We start from the raw sequence: 15,944 nt of genomic DNA, 5'->3' as shown, positions 1-15,944 counted from the left end.
GTGATGCTTCTGCTTCGGATGAACTAAACTGAAAATAAAGGGGAAAAGATTAGAAGGATCTAAATCTACTCCTAAAGGTAGTGATATCAATAGATAATGCTTTAGTGGACAAATTCCAAATAAACCAAGCTCCGCTTCGCCAAGTTTAACTACAACTCCACAAGAACTGGTGCAATCTTTTGAGGATGTTCAAGGATTTTCACATTGAGAAAGTGCATTTGAATACCCAACACGGCACAATCCAAAGGATTATTCACAATCAAACTTAGCACAAATTTGGTGGCTCAAGCTAACTTTACACTACAATTTATAATCAACAAGATGCAAAAAGTATGAAACATAAAAATTCATCAAACACCATTACATTCTCCATTGAAATCAAAGCACTATACTACTTCTACTCTAAGTGAGGAAGGTGAAACCATGCAAGTCTTGAAAAATAATTTAAGTGGACACCATCAGTGAACAATGTTTCACTGTTATTATCTCAAAAACTTATTGCAACAATTTCATACAAATCTCCCTCTAGTTACAAATGAGGGGGGTCACCCCTTTATATAGGCTTCAAGCCTTGGCTACATGCAAAACCCTAATTAGGGTTTCTCCCTAAAAGATTCCCCACACATGATGCAACAAGGTGGGAATCAACAATAAATGCCCATATACAATTAATTCCATCCCATTACATTTAATTACATTCCTGCCAAAAATGGCGTCCATTGTGCACTAAATGCACCACTTCCTTCAAATTTGCCTAATGTGTAATAAATGCACCATCATGTAATAACTACCCATTGTGCAATAAATGCACCATCACCTCCAAAATAGGTTACATGCAAAAGATGCTCTGCCGCTACATTAAGTTCGATGACTATCACGTAAAAGAAATCTGCCATAATGCCTTAAATGTGACAGCTACATGCAAAAAGGTGCTCCATTAATTCAACATGCGTTGGCTTGGCTGCCACTTGGCGAGAAACCCTTGGAGAGAGACAATTTCATCTAGAAAGAATTTTCTTTGAAGTTTTGAATTTTCCTCGTCTTAGAGAAGATTTTTCATCAATTTTGCACATTTCCTAGTTTTTAGGAACTTTTTAAAATTAGGGTTCCAAGGTCCAAGAGAGAGATTTCTCTCACGAATCCAAATCTATCATCATTTTGAAATTCAAATGATTTTTGATGCCCGAAAATGGATTTTTCAAAAAAAATTCTGAGGGGAATTTTTCTTTTCCAGTTCACTCTTGACCTTCTTGACCTTCAATTTTCCTTTCCTTGGAAATTTTTTCTTCAATCTTGGGTGTGGAATTCACCACATGAAGGAATTTTGATTTCTCGTTGATTTTCCATGTCTGCCTCATTTTGGCACCCTAGCACAGACTTGGGCGCTATCTGCACTAAATGGAGGAATTCTTCCTTTGCTCGACTTTCCTCGGCATCTCCAATTTGGTGCTTGACTCCTAACTTGGGCATTGGATGCTTGGTATGGAGAAATTTCTACTAGGCTCGCATTTTCCTTGCTTACCTCCATTTGGTGCCCCACCTCCAAACTGGGCGCTGAATCCATGCCTTGAGGGAATTTGACTTGTCCTCGACTTTCCATTGCACCCTTTGTCTAGTAATATGATGCACACTTGGGTGTTGCTTTGCCATTGTGGAGGAAATTTGACTTCTTTAACTTTTCCTTGTAACCTCCTACTTAGCCCCCCATACCTGACCTTGGGCGTTGAATTACTCCCATGGAGGAATTTTCATCTCTTTTGGTTTTGCCATGGTGCCTTGGTTTTGGCGCCCTTTACTTGACTTGGGCGTTGGATTGCTAGTGTGGAGGAACTTTGAGATTTTCATGTTTTCCTTGCCCTCTTGGTTTTGGCGCCTAAGCATCTTCTTGGGCGCAAACTTGGCATCCTGAAGAATTTTTTGGTGTTTAGCACCCTCCATCCTCCTTAGGCGCTATTTGGGCATGGTCAAGGAAAATGGGGGTGGAGGAAAATTCCTCCACCACCCTCTTTAGTACCTTTGCTCTTCCTAGAGTGCCAAATCCCATGTGCCATGAAATTCGACCATACTTGCACCTTTCTGCCTTGGCGAGGATTCTTGCTTGGTTCTTCATCCATAGTCAATTTTCAACCATTTTCTAGATTTAAGACGCCGCATTTGGATTTGAAGTGATTTTGCCAGACTAAGGAGATTTTCCTTGCTTTCCACTTATGGAATGGGCTTCCATACTTAGCCATTTTTTTTATCACTTTGTCTGCCTTTGAAGCTTCCGGATTTAAAAATGTTCAAGAATACTCAATGTTCAGTGTTTGCCTGTGAATAATCTGCCAAAATAGACTTTCCAAGAATAGAAAGTGTTTCAAAATGTTAGGATTAGGGCAAAACGGGATGCAGGGACACTTACTAAAAATAGAAAGTACTAAAAAAAGTAAGTTTGATTTTTGGCAAAATTAGACCAATCCCTGAGGTAATGAAATCCCTAAAAAATAGGATCTTTCTAAAAATAGAAAGTTGCTCAGGATTTGCTCAAATTTCACATGCAGGTTCCTTAAGGTACCTAGTTCCAATACAACGTTCAGTTTTTCCAAAACCCTACAGGAAATGCCTAATCCAAGTCTGAAGGATGAAACCCTAAAACGGACAAAATAGGCTCCAGACTTAGCCAAATTTTCTCAAACGAGCTGCAGACTTGATCAAATTGACCACCAAACATTTGCAAACTGAAGACTGACGAGACTGCCACAAAAAGACCCAACAAACAAAAGCCAAAAGACCGAGAGGGCCTAAAAAGTAGGGGGTCCCCATTTGCAATGTGGTGATGTGTGAAAAGTTAAAACGTCACAACAGGTTCCTAGGCATATAACCTAAGGATTCATATGAAATCAATGTCTTGTACCATTTCTAGTCCACTTTAGACTATAGTTTGATTATAGCCAATTATGTATCAAGAATTCAAAAGCAATAAAAATTCCTGATTCTATTGCATGTTTAAACCCTAACTGTGAAATTCAAAACAATGAATAAATTTCTGATTTACTCTAAAGTTTTAAGTGCAAATTTCCTACACAATTTTTGACCAAACATAAATAAAACGTGAGAGTAAAGTCATATGTGCCTCCCAAAGTTCTACTATCACTTAGAGATTGTGCTTATCCAAGGGTGAATAGATTTTAGAACATACTTCAGGAAACAAATTGGGACATTCTGCAATGTGTCGAGCTAAATTGACAGCAGCAGGCAATGCTGGTGTCTCTCCCACTGTGATATTGTTGAAATAGAAAGCTGCTAAATTGTCTACAGCTGAAGCACTCTGGCATCCAATAAAAACATAAGCAAGACATCAGTCCAAAGGAATTCATTCAATGTACGCGGAATGAACAGTATTGCAAAAGTTTGGAACTTGAATATAATGTATGAAATAAACAACAGACAGTAAAAATCCCTGCAAAAAACCTGGCAGTTACAAAAAATGAAAAGAAAAATTCCAGTTTCTGTTTGGTTTATTTCTGTCAAAAAATAGAGGAACATAAAGAAAAAATACAGGAATACTGAGAAATGTTTGGCTGTACCTGAGTAGAAATGTTAACATCCAGGCTTTTGAGACCAGATTCTAAAGAGCCAACAATGTGAGCAAATGTACTTGTATCCAGATTGACAATGACATTTATGTGACTATTGCACAAAACTTCCAATAGAGCAAAATACGAGCGTGTAAGCTGAAAAGAACAAAAGAACATCCACAGCTTTAAAAGATTATTACAATGGGGAAAAGCATTTTGAGTGTGCAACAAAAATTAACACATAACACAAAGTTCACGATGTAAAAAAGTAGAGAACTTTGAATTACATTGCATGATTCATTTAACTGACAGAATGAGCAACACACAAATACTTAGAAGGATCCCTCCCTCCCAGCTTCATCTAAAACTGATGATGTGATCTTTCATAATATCATAAAATAAAGTCTGCATCCTTTGCCTGGTTGTTTCTCAGCTTTCCTTAAATGATATAGGGATTTAGATGGAATATTATTTTTTACCTTTCGAAAAGCCATTATATCAGCCAATGGAATTGATAATGTCATCTTAAGAGCAATATCCAAAGCATCTGCCAGTGCTCTATCTCCATATAATTCAAATACACCAAAGTTCACATAGTTTCCAGCCAATGCTGTATCAGATGAGAAGATTCTAAATTAGAATCATATTGCAATATAATTAGTTCTGCTCACATATCTCTGATTTCTGAAAAAATGGATAAAAGTACCACTCACTCAGGTAGCACATGATATCTTAAACTTCGACCAGACAAATCAGAAGAAACAAAAAAACAGGATTCCTTTCATACACAATCTTTTATTATTTTTCATTTACTTTAAAGAAAGAACATACAACAAAATATAGTCAAACCAAAATACAAATTTAGTTCTTAAGCTCACTTAAAAATATGTACAGATCAGAACAACATGAGCACCAATCAATAACCTGTACACACCGTCATGAAGAAGACCCAAATGACTTGTACTTAAACACACACACACACACACAGTAATGGATAACTGTCTTTCGTGTTTGATATGGAAAATTGATGTCAATCAGAACAACTAAGTGTGAAAGAATTAGGAGGCATCAATCAATTGTGATGTACTCACCCCTTGTTAGGATTGTCAAGGAAATTGCAATTCCTTTGTACTTAAAAGAATATATATCTGCAGGTATTGGAAGAGATAAAATTCTGGTCCCATATGCCACAATCAATTTGCTTACTTCACGAAATAAGAGAATCCCATTTGGAGAAGAAGAATCAAATGTCAATCGTTGAGTTTTGTTCAAAACAAACTCTGCCATAAATTTCAGAAGAGGTGTTGTAACCTAGACAATGGAATGACAGCTGTCAGGTAGATGTTGAACAATTGCAAGATTAGTTTATACAAATTCAAAAAAAAAGTTAAACATATAATTAGCCTTCATTTTGGCTCACCTCTGGAGTGTCTGTCCAATGTGCAATGCCTTTCAAGAGAAGAGGCATATGAGATGGATACAGCCAATCAAAGAGTAGGCCATATGTTCTACGACTGCAATCAAATAGTACAACAGAAATAAATCGACTAATAAAACATTCATCTACACTCTACATTACAGTGAAAGTACAGATAAAGTTAAATAAACCTCGAATTTGTAAACTTCCTTGCTACTTGCCTATTTGTTGCCATAGCAATGCCTCTGAGATCCCGCATCAAACCAATCAAAGCATATTTCACTGCATCAGTACGGAATGCAGCATCTGGAGTGGACTCCAAACTTATAAATACCTGTAATAGCAGTTAACCTTCAGAAGACATCAAAAGAGAAAAATTTATACCTGATATTGATTATACATAAAATGATAAAAATTTCATAAATGAATATCTTTGGCTGGTATAATATATTAGCCTAAGTTGCTGGTCCTAGTACAGGAACCGGGATGGGTACAAGTTCGGGGTATGCTGGTATGCCATTTTTTCCCCCTAGTACAGGTGCAAGTTTGAGTGTGTGCGAAGATTAAAATTACAAAACCAGTGATACTCGTAATTGCCAATAAAAAAAAATTTTAATGCCACACAATTTGCAAAATAAAAAAAGTCCTCATAAATTCATAATTTAGTAATTTGTAATGTCACTACGCAATGAAAATTACAATTTTAATATTCAATAATCTTCATATTAGTTTCACTGAGAGCATCAAAGTCAACATTTGGTTTAATTTAATTTGAACCACAATCAGCTACAATGCCACTTCCACTAACCATCTTATATGTAGAAGCTACCTCATCTAAAAAGATTTTATCAAGTCGTCCAACAATAGCATTTGTCAGCACGTTCCCACTTTATCATGTTTCTTATGTGATAAAAGATGTGAGTTGGAGTGCATAAAGACCAAATCCTCAGCTTCTTTTACACCCAATCAGCTGCAATAAACAGAGCTGATAAAGGAGTATGTGCTCCAATTCCTCTTAGTGGAAGACATCACAACCTCTAGAAACGTTTTACATAAAGCACAAAACATTTGAGCAAACTACAGCTAGAGCGTGAGTGTAGAAGCTAGATATTTATTTTCAGCTCAATCTCATGCCAGAAGATGAAGCTCTCAAGTATGTAGCTATTTGTTCTGATAGTAGTGCTCATGAGTGGTGGCATCATGAGATGGTTACATTGGATCGTGATCAGATTGATTCCTATTCAGAGTTCACAAAAAGACTTATTGATAGATTTAATAAAACAGATCTTGAGTTACATTTCAAGGAGTAGGCACAACTTAAACAATGGGGTTCAATGGATACATACATTGGTGATTTCTAGAAGCTATTAGTTTTGGTCACTGACATTTTGGAGAGGAGACTGATTGTACTTTTTATGGATGAGTTATCAAATCTGTTGAGAGGATGGATAAAGGCACTTAACCTACCCACACTACAAGAAGCCATTAAAAAGGCTAGAGATATGGAATCCTCAACTGAAAAAAGTAAATTTCAGTAAAAAGGATTCTCACATAAGAAAGATAAGGATAGGAAACCTTCCCAGAAGGATTGGCACAAGAAGGGCAAACCGGATAATGAGATTCATAACGAGTTGTGCAAAAAAGAAACTATACTTCAGCTGCAAGGAGCCTTGGGAACCGGGTCACAGATGTTAAGGGAGAGGTAAGGTGCATTATATTGAGATAGTATCCAATAGTGAGGAAGAAGAGAAGGTAGAACAAATTCAGAGCAGAAAGCACAGTGATTCCGATGATGAGCAATTGAGAGATGAGGAGCATTCACCTAAGGGAGAGAAAGGTGGCACTATTAGCACCCTATCTAGTACGCCTAGATTCAATTATTTTAGTGTGTGTGGTCTCTTAAAGAGGCAACGGGTGACAGTCTTAGTAGACAGTGGGGCAACCCACAATTTCATGGACTCAACATTGGTAGCTAAGTGGAGAATACAAACTAAAGATTTTGAAGGATTTAATGTTATGGTAGGAGATGGTTTTAATATGGCATGCACCTAGTGGTTACCTCAGTTGACTATTACACTCGTTAATTACATAGTTACCAATGACTTATATGTGGTGGACTTAGTGGATACTAAAGCCATATTGGGCATATAGTGGTTTCATTCCCTAGGAAAGTACTCTCAAAATTTTCAGTCTATGGAGCTTAAGTTCAGAGTGGATGGAAAGAAGGCTGTGTTGAGATGTATTTAAGAGCAAGTGCAATAAATAAGGAGCAGAGATGCAGAAATTTATTTTGCAATTGAGGTGCAGAGATAAAAAAGGATTAGAAAAATATATTTATTTGCCTAAGAGGGCTGACCTACTTGGAAAAGGTTTGTAAACAAAAAAAAATATTAAATCTGCCCTGGCCAACCAAGTTGCAAAGACAATTTAAATAAATAAAGAAAACGTTTATCAATGCTAGGGCCGACCTAAATAAGTCTAAATTAAATATTTATTATATCCTCCTTTGGCCGACCTAGTGAAGAGATATGTTCCTTAGTGAAGAGGTGCCTTTTGGAAGGAATAAATAGGAGATTGATAAGGGTTATTAATTTACCAATTCATTGAAAATCATTTCTTATTTAAGAGAAGACCTGCTTATGTATGAAGGGCAGAGAAAAAGGGTTTATTGCAGCAAATAATGTATACCAAATAGAGGAGTAAAAGTATATCTTTATTAGCACATTAAATTATTATAGAACTAGATTGGAGATGTTTAGCCAGGGATCGGACTTGATCCTACTAGCCAATATTGCTTTCCTTGATACAAAATCTCAGTTGCCAAGATTAACACAACTGTCACTAACTCTTATAATCACCTGAAGTTGACAAACAATTAATATATAGCTGGATAAACAATATCATCAAAACATAATAATAGGCATTGTACACAATGTACTCTTCAATGGTTGATTGAATATTTCTCGAGGCATGTCCTAGCCAATACTTTCTGAGAGGATGTGAGAGTCTAACCCCAAATAGGAATCATATGAGGAGATCATCCATTTGGTTAAAAAGTAGGGTTCAATGCTTCATAAAAGGGGCAAATTTGTTGAGGAACCATTGACATTGTTGAAATGTTTTATATCTTTCTTGTTTGGATGTGAAGATGGTCAACAATGCCCCTTACACATCATCAATGTGTCTACTACTCCCATTGAGAATCAATTTTCCTAAATCCAAGCTTTCAACATTCTCCATCCAAGAAAGGCCCCCATTAATTTCCAGATCAAGGTTCTTTCCTTGAATATCCGTAGTCTTCCTTCAATTTCTTCTATGGAGAAAGATACGTTGGCGATTCGACCATATGAACAAAGCACCCACGTTCTTTCTTTGCTACCAAGGTTGTCTTGCTCATCTTTGTGGTTTGTCTTCTCTTTTATGTATCTTTGTAGGAACAAAAATGGGGTTATCAAGAGAATTGGCAAGAAGATGCAAAAGTATTCATGCATGAAAATAGAAAACCCATGTCATGGGAATGGAACCAAGCAGTCAAAGTATAATAGCTTTATCATCAAACAAAGTAATAGTTTTTTAGTCTTTTAGAGTTGCTAGGGTTTTCTAAAGAAAGGTTTCTAGATTCAAGCGTCAAAGTGGGTTACCAGAGTTTTAGACATTTTTAGATCCTTTACCATGATTAAAATGAAAAGTGTCACTTGATCAATTATCTAGAGCCACCTGTTAAGATTCGCTACTTTTAGATCAGGCTATTTATAGCCAATGTTATTTTTAGTCATCATCATTTTCAAAGAGAAGAGTACATTCTACGAAGTCTATTTTTAGCCAAAAATATTTATAACTGACACTATTTTTTATTAGAATATTCAATTATATTTTAGTCAATTATATTTAATTCTTTTATTAATGGTCATTTAGCGTTTTGCTTTTTAGTCCGTTAAATGAAACTATTGCTTCTTTTATAAGAACGCATAGTTTGTTTTTTAGATTTTAGCTTTTAGATTTATTTAGAGCTTTAAGTGTTTTAGCTTCATGTTGAAGCTTTAGATTAACGGTTCGTTCTTTTTAGAACACCGTCTTGTAATTCCTTTATATACTATGTTACCCCGAGTTTTCGGGGCGAGCGGACGGGTTTCCGAGAATTTTTTTTTCCCTGGAACAGGGGACAGCTACTTCAAAGTTTAATTTCAGATTTTTCAAAATTTATGGTTTTAAAGTTTACCCAGTTGTGCTGAGTATTTGCCAAGTCCATGTCCAAGTCTAAATGTTGCCAACAAGTCCAAGATAAGTCTGAGCCTCAAACCTATGTCTGAACCTTTCTCAAGTTTTATGAAATCCTGAACTGTGTTGAAAAATCCTCCCCTCAAACACAGGTTAACCATATTGATAGCTGGTTCTGATCATTTCCTAAGAGCCTATGATGCAAAGTTCAGGCTTTTTGCTAAGAGGTCAAAGTAAGTGAGGAAATTATAAATCAACTAGAAGCATGAATAGACTAAAATGATGGAAGATAATAAATTTATACGTTTTTAGGCTTTCTGAATATATTTAAAAATTTGACAAGAAACAAAAAAGGAAAGTACATATAACCCAGAAATGACCAAGAGGTGGCCAATTTGAGTGCCAATTATTAATTTTAGAAAAGCTAGATACACTGATAACATATGCTATACAGATGGATGAAGTAGAAAATGTGGTTATATGATTTACAAGCGTTACATGGACTGTTACAGTGTTGCCAATTTGTGATAATGAATTATTGTTTTTTTTATTATAATTTATATGCCATAAATATTATAATAATTTACAAACAAATAATTTTTATAAATCAAAAAAACTTTACTCGCTGCAATCAGGGATCTGAATTTTCTAAAAAAGAAAATAAATTGCTTTCAAAACTGAAAAATAATATTTTTTTATTTTTTTATAAAAAAAATTGTTTTTTAATTGCCCTTAGCGCTGGAAACAGCTACCTATCCCCGGGACAGCTTGGGCATCCCCTGCTGTCCCGAGGACGGTCAACGGTCCACGGAAAAATCGTTGACAGTTTCCGGGACAGTTCCCGAAAATTTTCAAGGATCGGGGATGGCTAGGAAACGTTTTCGACCATCCCCAAGTCCCCGAAACAGGTGCCTTAAGGCCAGAAACGCGTTTCCGGATAACACTGTTTATATATGCTTGTATATTCATTAATAATTCATTTAATATCATTCGATTATTGATTCAATAATCAATTATTTTTCATGGTATCAGAGCATGGAAATTAAAAAAAAATATCGAAAGTTTTATTTAGTAAAAATTTCAAAAGTTTTTTTTAAGAGATTTAAAAAAAAAAAAAGTTTCTTCTGGCCGATTTGCAAATTCGAGGGTTCGGATTTTTTTTTATGTAGGTTTTGTGCTAGGGTTTGTGCTTGTCTGGTTCAAAGAGTTTGTAGTGGCAGGATTTTTCTTTGGAATTTTCGCAAGGTCTAATTTTCATGGCCTGTTTTAGGTTTGCGATTTGTTTTTCTGGGTGCGCAATTTTTTTGTTTTTAAAAAGAAAACGCGAACGTTGGCAGTGTGTTCTCTATCCACGGCTCAATGTGATTGTGGTTTGTTTTTCTGACAGAGTTTTAGACAACGCGATTTTTTTTCTGCATATTTCTCATGATTTTCGTGGCAGCGACTTGCAATTTTCCTGTTCTGCAAGTTTTTTTTTAGAATCGCGACGCGGTGACAATTTTCTATCACGGTTTGCCTATTGTTCACAGCGCCATTTTTTTGCGAATTTTTCAAGCACGACGCGGCGACAGTTTTTCTTTTTTTTGACTTTCTTATTCTGTGATTTTCTGGGTCGAGGTTGTGTGTGACTAGGGTTTCTCATTTTTTTTAAATCAAATTTTTTTTTTTTTTCAGATTATGTTATTTTTTTTCTCATTTTCTTTTTAAGAAAAAAAAATACAAATTTCCAATTTGCAAAAAAATAATCTAGGTTTTTTCCCAGAATTACTTGCCTTGGTTTCCATGTTAGATTTTCGCCTTGGGTTCTGTGCCCAAATTTTTGCCTCAGGAGTTGTGCCAATTTTTTTCACTTATTATTTTTCTGTGATGGGATTTGCAAGAAAATTTTTGGGTTTCTTAGTGAGGTGCACATTGGGATTTATGCCTCAAATTCCGCTCCAAAGTTACAAATTCTTTGTGCAGTTGTTTCTATTCTAATTTTTAATCAGATTCTTTTGTCTCGTGCCTTCACTAGGTTAACCTCATTCAACATCGGTTTTTGTGATGGCATCTTTGACCAATATCATGTTGGAACACAGTCAAAAGTTCAACGGCCGCAACTACAACACCTAGAACTAGTGCATGCTTACCATTTTTGAGTACCGTTGGCTTCATCAAATTGTTTTGGGCAAGGCTACTCGTCCTACAGCATCAGGTGCAGATCAGGATAAATTTGATGAACGCACTCGAGAGGCTATCATGCTTATCAAGTTATCAGTCACCAATGATCACCTTCGTCAGATGCCTTGAGGTAAAACAGCTAAAGAGATCTGGGATCTCTTGAAGGATCTTCATGAAACATCCGATGAGAGCCGAGCTTTCTCTCTAAAGACTATGTTGATTTCTATCATGATGGATGAGAAGTCATCTATCCAGGCACATCTTACGAAGATCAAGGACATCCATGACCAGTTGCAAGCTATTGGCTACACCATGGCAGAAGAGGATATGGTAGTGATCAAACTAAAAAGCCTTCCCAGATCCTACGAGCATTTCATTGATACGCTCAATATCACTTCTACTAGTGTTGATCTAAAGTTTTTTGATCTCTGCAACAAGCTTCTACAGCAAGATCGATGGAAGCAACAGTTTGGAAGCAGTGCTAGTTCGTCCACTGAACAGGCCTTCACAGCCATAGCTCCAGATAAGAACAAAAGTAAAGCTCAGTCCTTCCGACAGAAAGGACAAGGTCAAGGTCAACCTCAACAGTCTTTAAAGAAGAAGAGCTGGCAGTGTAACTATTGTCATTAGTTTGGCCATTTGGTGAAAGATTGTAGGAAGTTGATAGCATCCCAATAGTCCAAACAGGGAGGGTCCAATCAGAAGGATAATTCTACAACGCATCTTGATCAGAAGGAATTTGCCTTCTATGCATTCATGGCCCAAAGCCCATCTGATGATGAAAAACCATCAGCCTGGTACATTGACTATGGAGCCTCTCGGCATTTCACAAATCATTGGGATTGGTTTACAAAGTACATGCCTTTCGCAATTCAGTGATCTATGGAGAAGGCAAAGAGTATACTATTGTCAGCAAGGGCAACGTTCAGATTTCATCTGGTGGGAGGGATTTGATATTCTTCAATGTATACTTTGTACCTGGTATGAAGCTTAATCTATTGCCAGTCAGTCAGATTATGCAGCATTCACCACAGCTAGATGTCGTCTTTGGGTTGCACAAGTGCAGCATTGTTAACAGGGAGACTCGCACTACAGTTATTGTTGGCATTGAAGATCATGGTCTTTATAGACTTGTTGATTCTGGTGGTTCTCAGGAGCTCGCCATGGCAGCTAGGAGTAATTCCATCAGCACTCTTTGGAATCAACGATATGGGCACCTGAAAGTTCATTATCTCTCTCCATTGGTTCAAGAGGATCTAATTGTAGGATTACCTAAGATTCAAACTCAGAATCATGGAGTTTGTGAAGCTTTGTTGTCACAAAATTTTGCACCCTTGGTGATCAGGCTTGACCACCAACCTTGTGAAACACGGAAAAAACCTCTCAAGTGTGGGACCTTGCGTTGTTGTGAGGTTGACTCTCCGGAGAAGGTCGGCTTCCTCTCCAATCTGATGCAGGTGTTGGACCAACCCAACACAAATAACCTAACACTATTGATTTCTTAGGGAAAAGGGGAAGAAGGATTGCTTGAAAAGGGAAAAGGTTTCCACCTAAATTGAAAATTCGATCTTACTGCCTATGTATGCACAGAACATCAATAGAATTGCTTTGAGTATGCACAAATTCCTATCCTACTTAGTCACCTATGTGCGAGTGAAGGTTGGGATTTGGTGAAATGAAGAGGAACTGAGTTCAGTTCACAGTCAACATCCACAGGAGGATCAACTCAGACACTTACGGCTAAGGAAAACAAAGCAGAATACATTCATACAAAGAGGTAAAATATTACACAGGTTGTAAGAACTAAAAGAGGCAAATTAAGCATAATCTATTAATGTAAAGGCAAGGCAACTTTTACAAATCATGAAAACAAGTATTCAACTGAAAATGAAACGAAAGAAGATGCCTGCGAAAGATACAAAAATTGCCTTTATAGTTCAGGCATAACTCAGAATTGAACCACTAATGGAAACCCTAACCCTACCCGGGTTAGGTTACAAAAATCTAAGAGGGGAGAAGAAGACTAGATCAAGGATGATTTGATGGTTTGCTGAATCTGGCCTCTAAAGGTGTCCTCTGCCTCTGGAAGAGCGAAAATCACCCCTTGGTGAAGTAATCCCTGTCAACAAGCATGGTCGAGCACACTTGCAGGGACAAAAATCTTTGTTTTGCATTGAAGAGGGCATGGGTGGCATCAAAAATCGGCCTACAGGGGTCACCTCTGGAGTTATGGCGTTGAAATCCGATGGTTGCACTGAAATCGGGTCCAAAATCGAGCATCGACTGAGCAAAAAAAAACGACCTGAACCATTGGGTTGACAACCACCCTCCTGCAAAGCATTCAAAACCCAATGGCCACAGTGAATTCAAACGTTCACCATCATGACTAACTAGGAATTTGTGCATACTCAGAGCAATTATATTGATGTTATGTGCAAACATTGGCAGGAAGATCGAACTTTCAATCTAGGTGCAAACCTTTTCCCTTTTCAAACAATCCTTCTTCCCCTTTTCCCTCAAAAATCAGTAATGTTAGGTTATTTGTGTTGGGTTGGTCCAACACCTGCATCAGATTGGAGAGGAAGTCAGCCTTCTCCGGAGACTCAACCTCACAACAGCGCAAGGTCCCACACTTGAGAGGTTGTTTCCATGTTTCACAAGGTTGGTGGTCAAGCCTCATCACCAAGGGTGCAAACTTTTGTGACAACAAGCAGCCTATCTTCTAAACCGGTCTCCCACAAAGGTCGTTAAAAAGATGACTCCAAAGGAAGCTTGGTCTGGCACGAAGCCCAAAATTAGTCATTTGAAAGTTTTTGGCTCTACAGCTTATGTTTGGATTCCAGATGCCAGGCGCACCAAATTGAATTCCAAGAGTCAGAAATTGATGTTCACCAGCTACAATGACAACCATAAGGCTTATCGATTGATTGATGTAGACACTGATCGTTTCATATTCAGTCGAGATGTAGTATTTGATGAAGAACGAGGGCCTTTTCAGCCTTCTCCTATTATGAGCACTAAGGATCAGCCTCCAAAGGCTACAAGTATGGGATGGGAGGGATTCAGTTGACTCTACAATTGTGGAGTCTCCCAGGCATGACATTGCGCCACCTGACTTTCCTCAAGACAATCTGGATCAACATCCAGATGAGCTTGCTCCAAATATTCCAGGTAATCTTCTTCATCCTGTAGCAAATGTTGGTACTTCTACTCTCCGGCCTAAGTGGTGGGCCAAGACAATCGGTGATCTTCATGATGATGAGCTCTTTGAGGGTAGATCAGCTAGAGGCAAGAGCAAGAGCAAGCAAAACATAGTCAATTTTGCTCTTATGGCCAACATTCACAGTATTTATGAACCTCAAACATATTCAGAGGCTAAAGGTGTACCTCAGTGGGAACAGGCTATGGCAGCTAAGCAACATAGTCTTTTGAAGAAAAACACTAGGGTGTTGTCAAATCTTCCACTAGGGAAGAAGCCCTTTGGCTGCAAATGGGTGTTTAAAGACAAGTATAAAGTTAATGGAACCCTTGATAAGTACAAGGCTCAAATAGTAGCAAAAGGGTTTTCACAGAAGGAGGGCATCGAGTATGAGGAGACATTTGCTCCCACAAACCAAGATGAGTACCATTCGGCTTGTCCTCTCTCTCTCTCAGCTCACTTTGGATGGAAAGTCCATCAAATGGATGTTAAGAGTGCTTTCTTCAATGGTGATTTGCAGGAAGAAGTCTACATGACGCAGCCTCCAGGTTTCAAGGTTGCCAGTAGTAAAAAACACCAAGTATGTAGACTAGTCAAAGCACTCTATGGCCTCAAATAGGCTCCTCGTGCATGGTACATAAAAATTGATAAGTACTTGATTGATCAAGGCTTTCAAAGGAGTCCTTTCGATCCCAATTTGTATGTCAAGCATATTGGTGATGATATTCTATTTCTAGTCATCTATGTTGATGATCTCATCATTATTGGCAGTCCAACACATTTGATCAAGCAGGTCAAACAAAATTTAGGCAAGAATTTTGATATGAAAGATTTGGGACTTCTCCATTATTGTCTTAGTGTAGAAGTTTGGTAGACTGATAGCCACATATTTATTTCTCAGTCAAAGTATGCCAAGAGCCTGCTGGATAAATTTTGGATGCAAGATTGCAAACTTGCATCTACAACTATGGAGATAGGGCTGAAATTATCAGCCAAATCAGATTCACTTGTAGTGGATGAATCTTCATTCAGGCAACTAGTGGGCAGCCTCATCTATGACACCACCACTAGACTTGACATCATTTATGATGTGAGCTATATTTCTCGCTTCATGTCAGCCCCAAAAGCTAAACATTGGGTAGCAGCAAAGTGTGTGCTAAGATATGTGAAAGGCACTCTTGATTTTGGCATTCTATACAGCAGAACTAAAGATCCTAGGCTGGTTGGTTTCACAAACTCAGATTTAGTAGGTTGTGTCGATGACAGAAAGTCAACTTCTCGGTATGTTTTCAGCTTAGGCACAAGTGCACTCACATGGACCAGCAAGAAGCAGCAAGCAATAGCTCTTCCTCGACTGAAGAAGAGTATTGAGGAACTGTTAAGGCAGCATGTG

At 37.6% G+C, this 15,944-nt stretch overlaps 1 protein-coding gene across 5 annotated transcripts in view; it reads right to left on the bottom strand.

Annotated features, from left to right (window-relative positions):
• The window catches only part of LOC131036755 (uncharacterized), a 247,129-nt gene that overhangs the window by 43,988 nt on the left and 187,197 nt on the right, over positions 1 to 15,944 (bottom strand). For all 5 annotated transcript variants that reach the window (XM_057968728.2, XM_057968730.2, XM_057968727.2 and 2 more), the window contains 6 exons: positions 5,196 to 5,308; positions 4,978 to 5,071; positions 4,649 to 4,868; positions 4,037 to 4,167; positions 3,567 to 3,713; positions 3,179 to 3,307 (listed from right to left, as the gene is read on the bottom strand). In XM_057968728.2, the coding sequence (XP_057824711.1) occupies positions 3,179 to 3,307; positions 3,567 to 3,713; positions 4,037 to 4,167; positions 4,649 to 4,868; positions 4,978 to 5,071; positions 5,196 to 5,308 (834 nt within the window). The remainder of the gene's footprint in view (positions 1 to 3,178; positions 3,308 to 3,566; positions 3,714 to 4,036; positions 4,168 to 4,648; positions 4,869 to 4,977; positions 5,072 to 5,195; positions 5,309 to 15,944) is intronic.

Source organism: Cryptomeria japonica, chromosome 3, assembly GCF_030272615.1.
Source record: "Cryptomeria japonica chromosome 3, Sugi_1.0, whole genome shotgun sequence".
Taxonomy (NCBI): Eukaryota; Viridiplantae; Streptophyta; class Pinopsida; order Cupressales; family Cupressaceae; genus Cryptomeria; species Cryptomeria japonica.
This window is presented reverse-complemented; position numbering and strand designations above follow the sequence as displayed.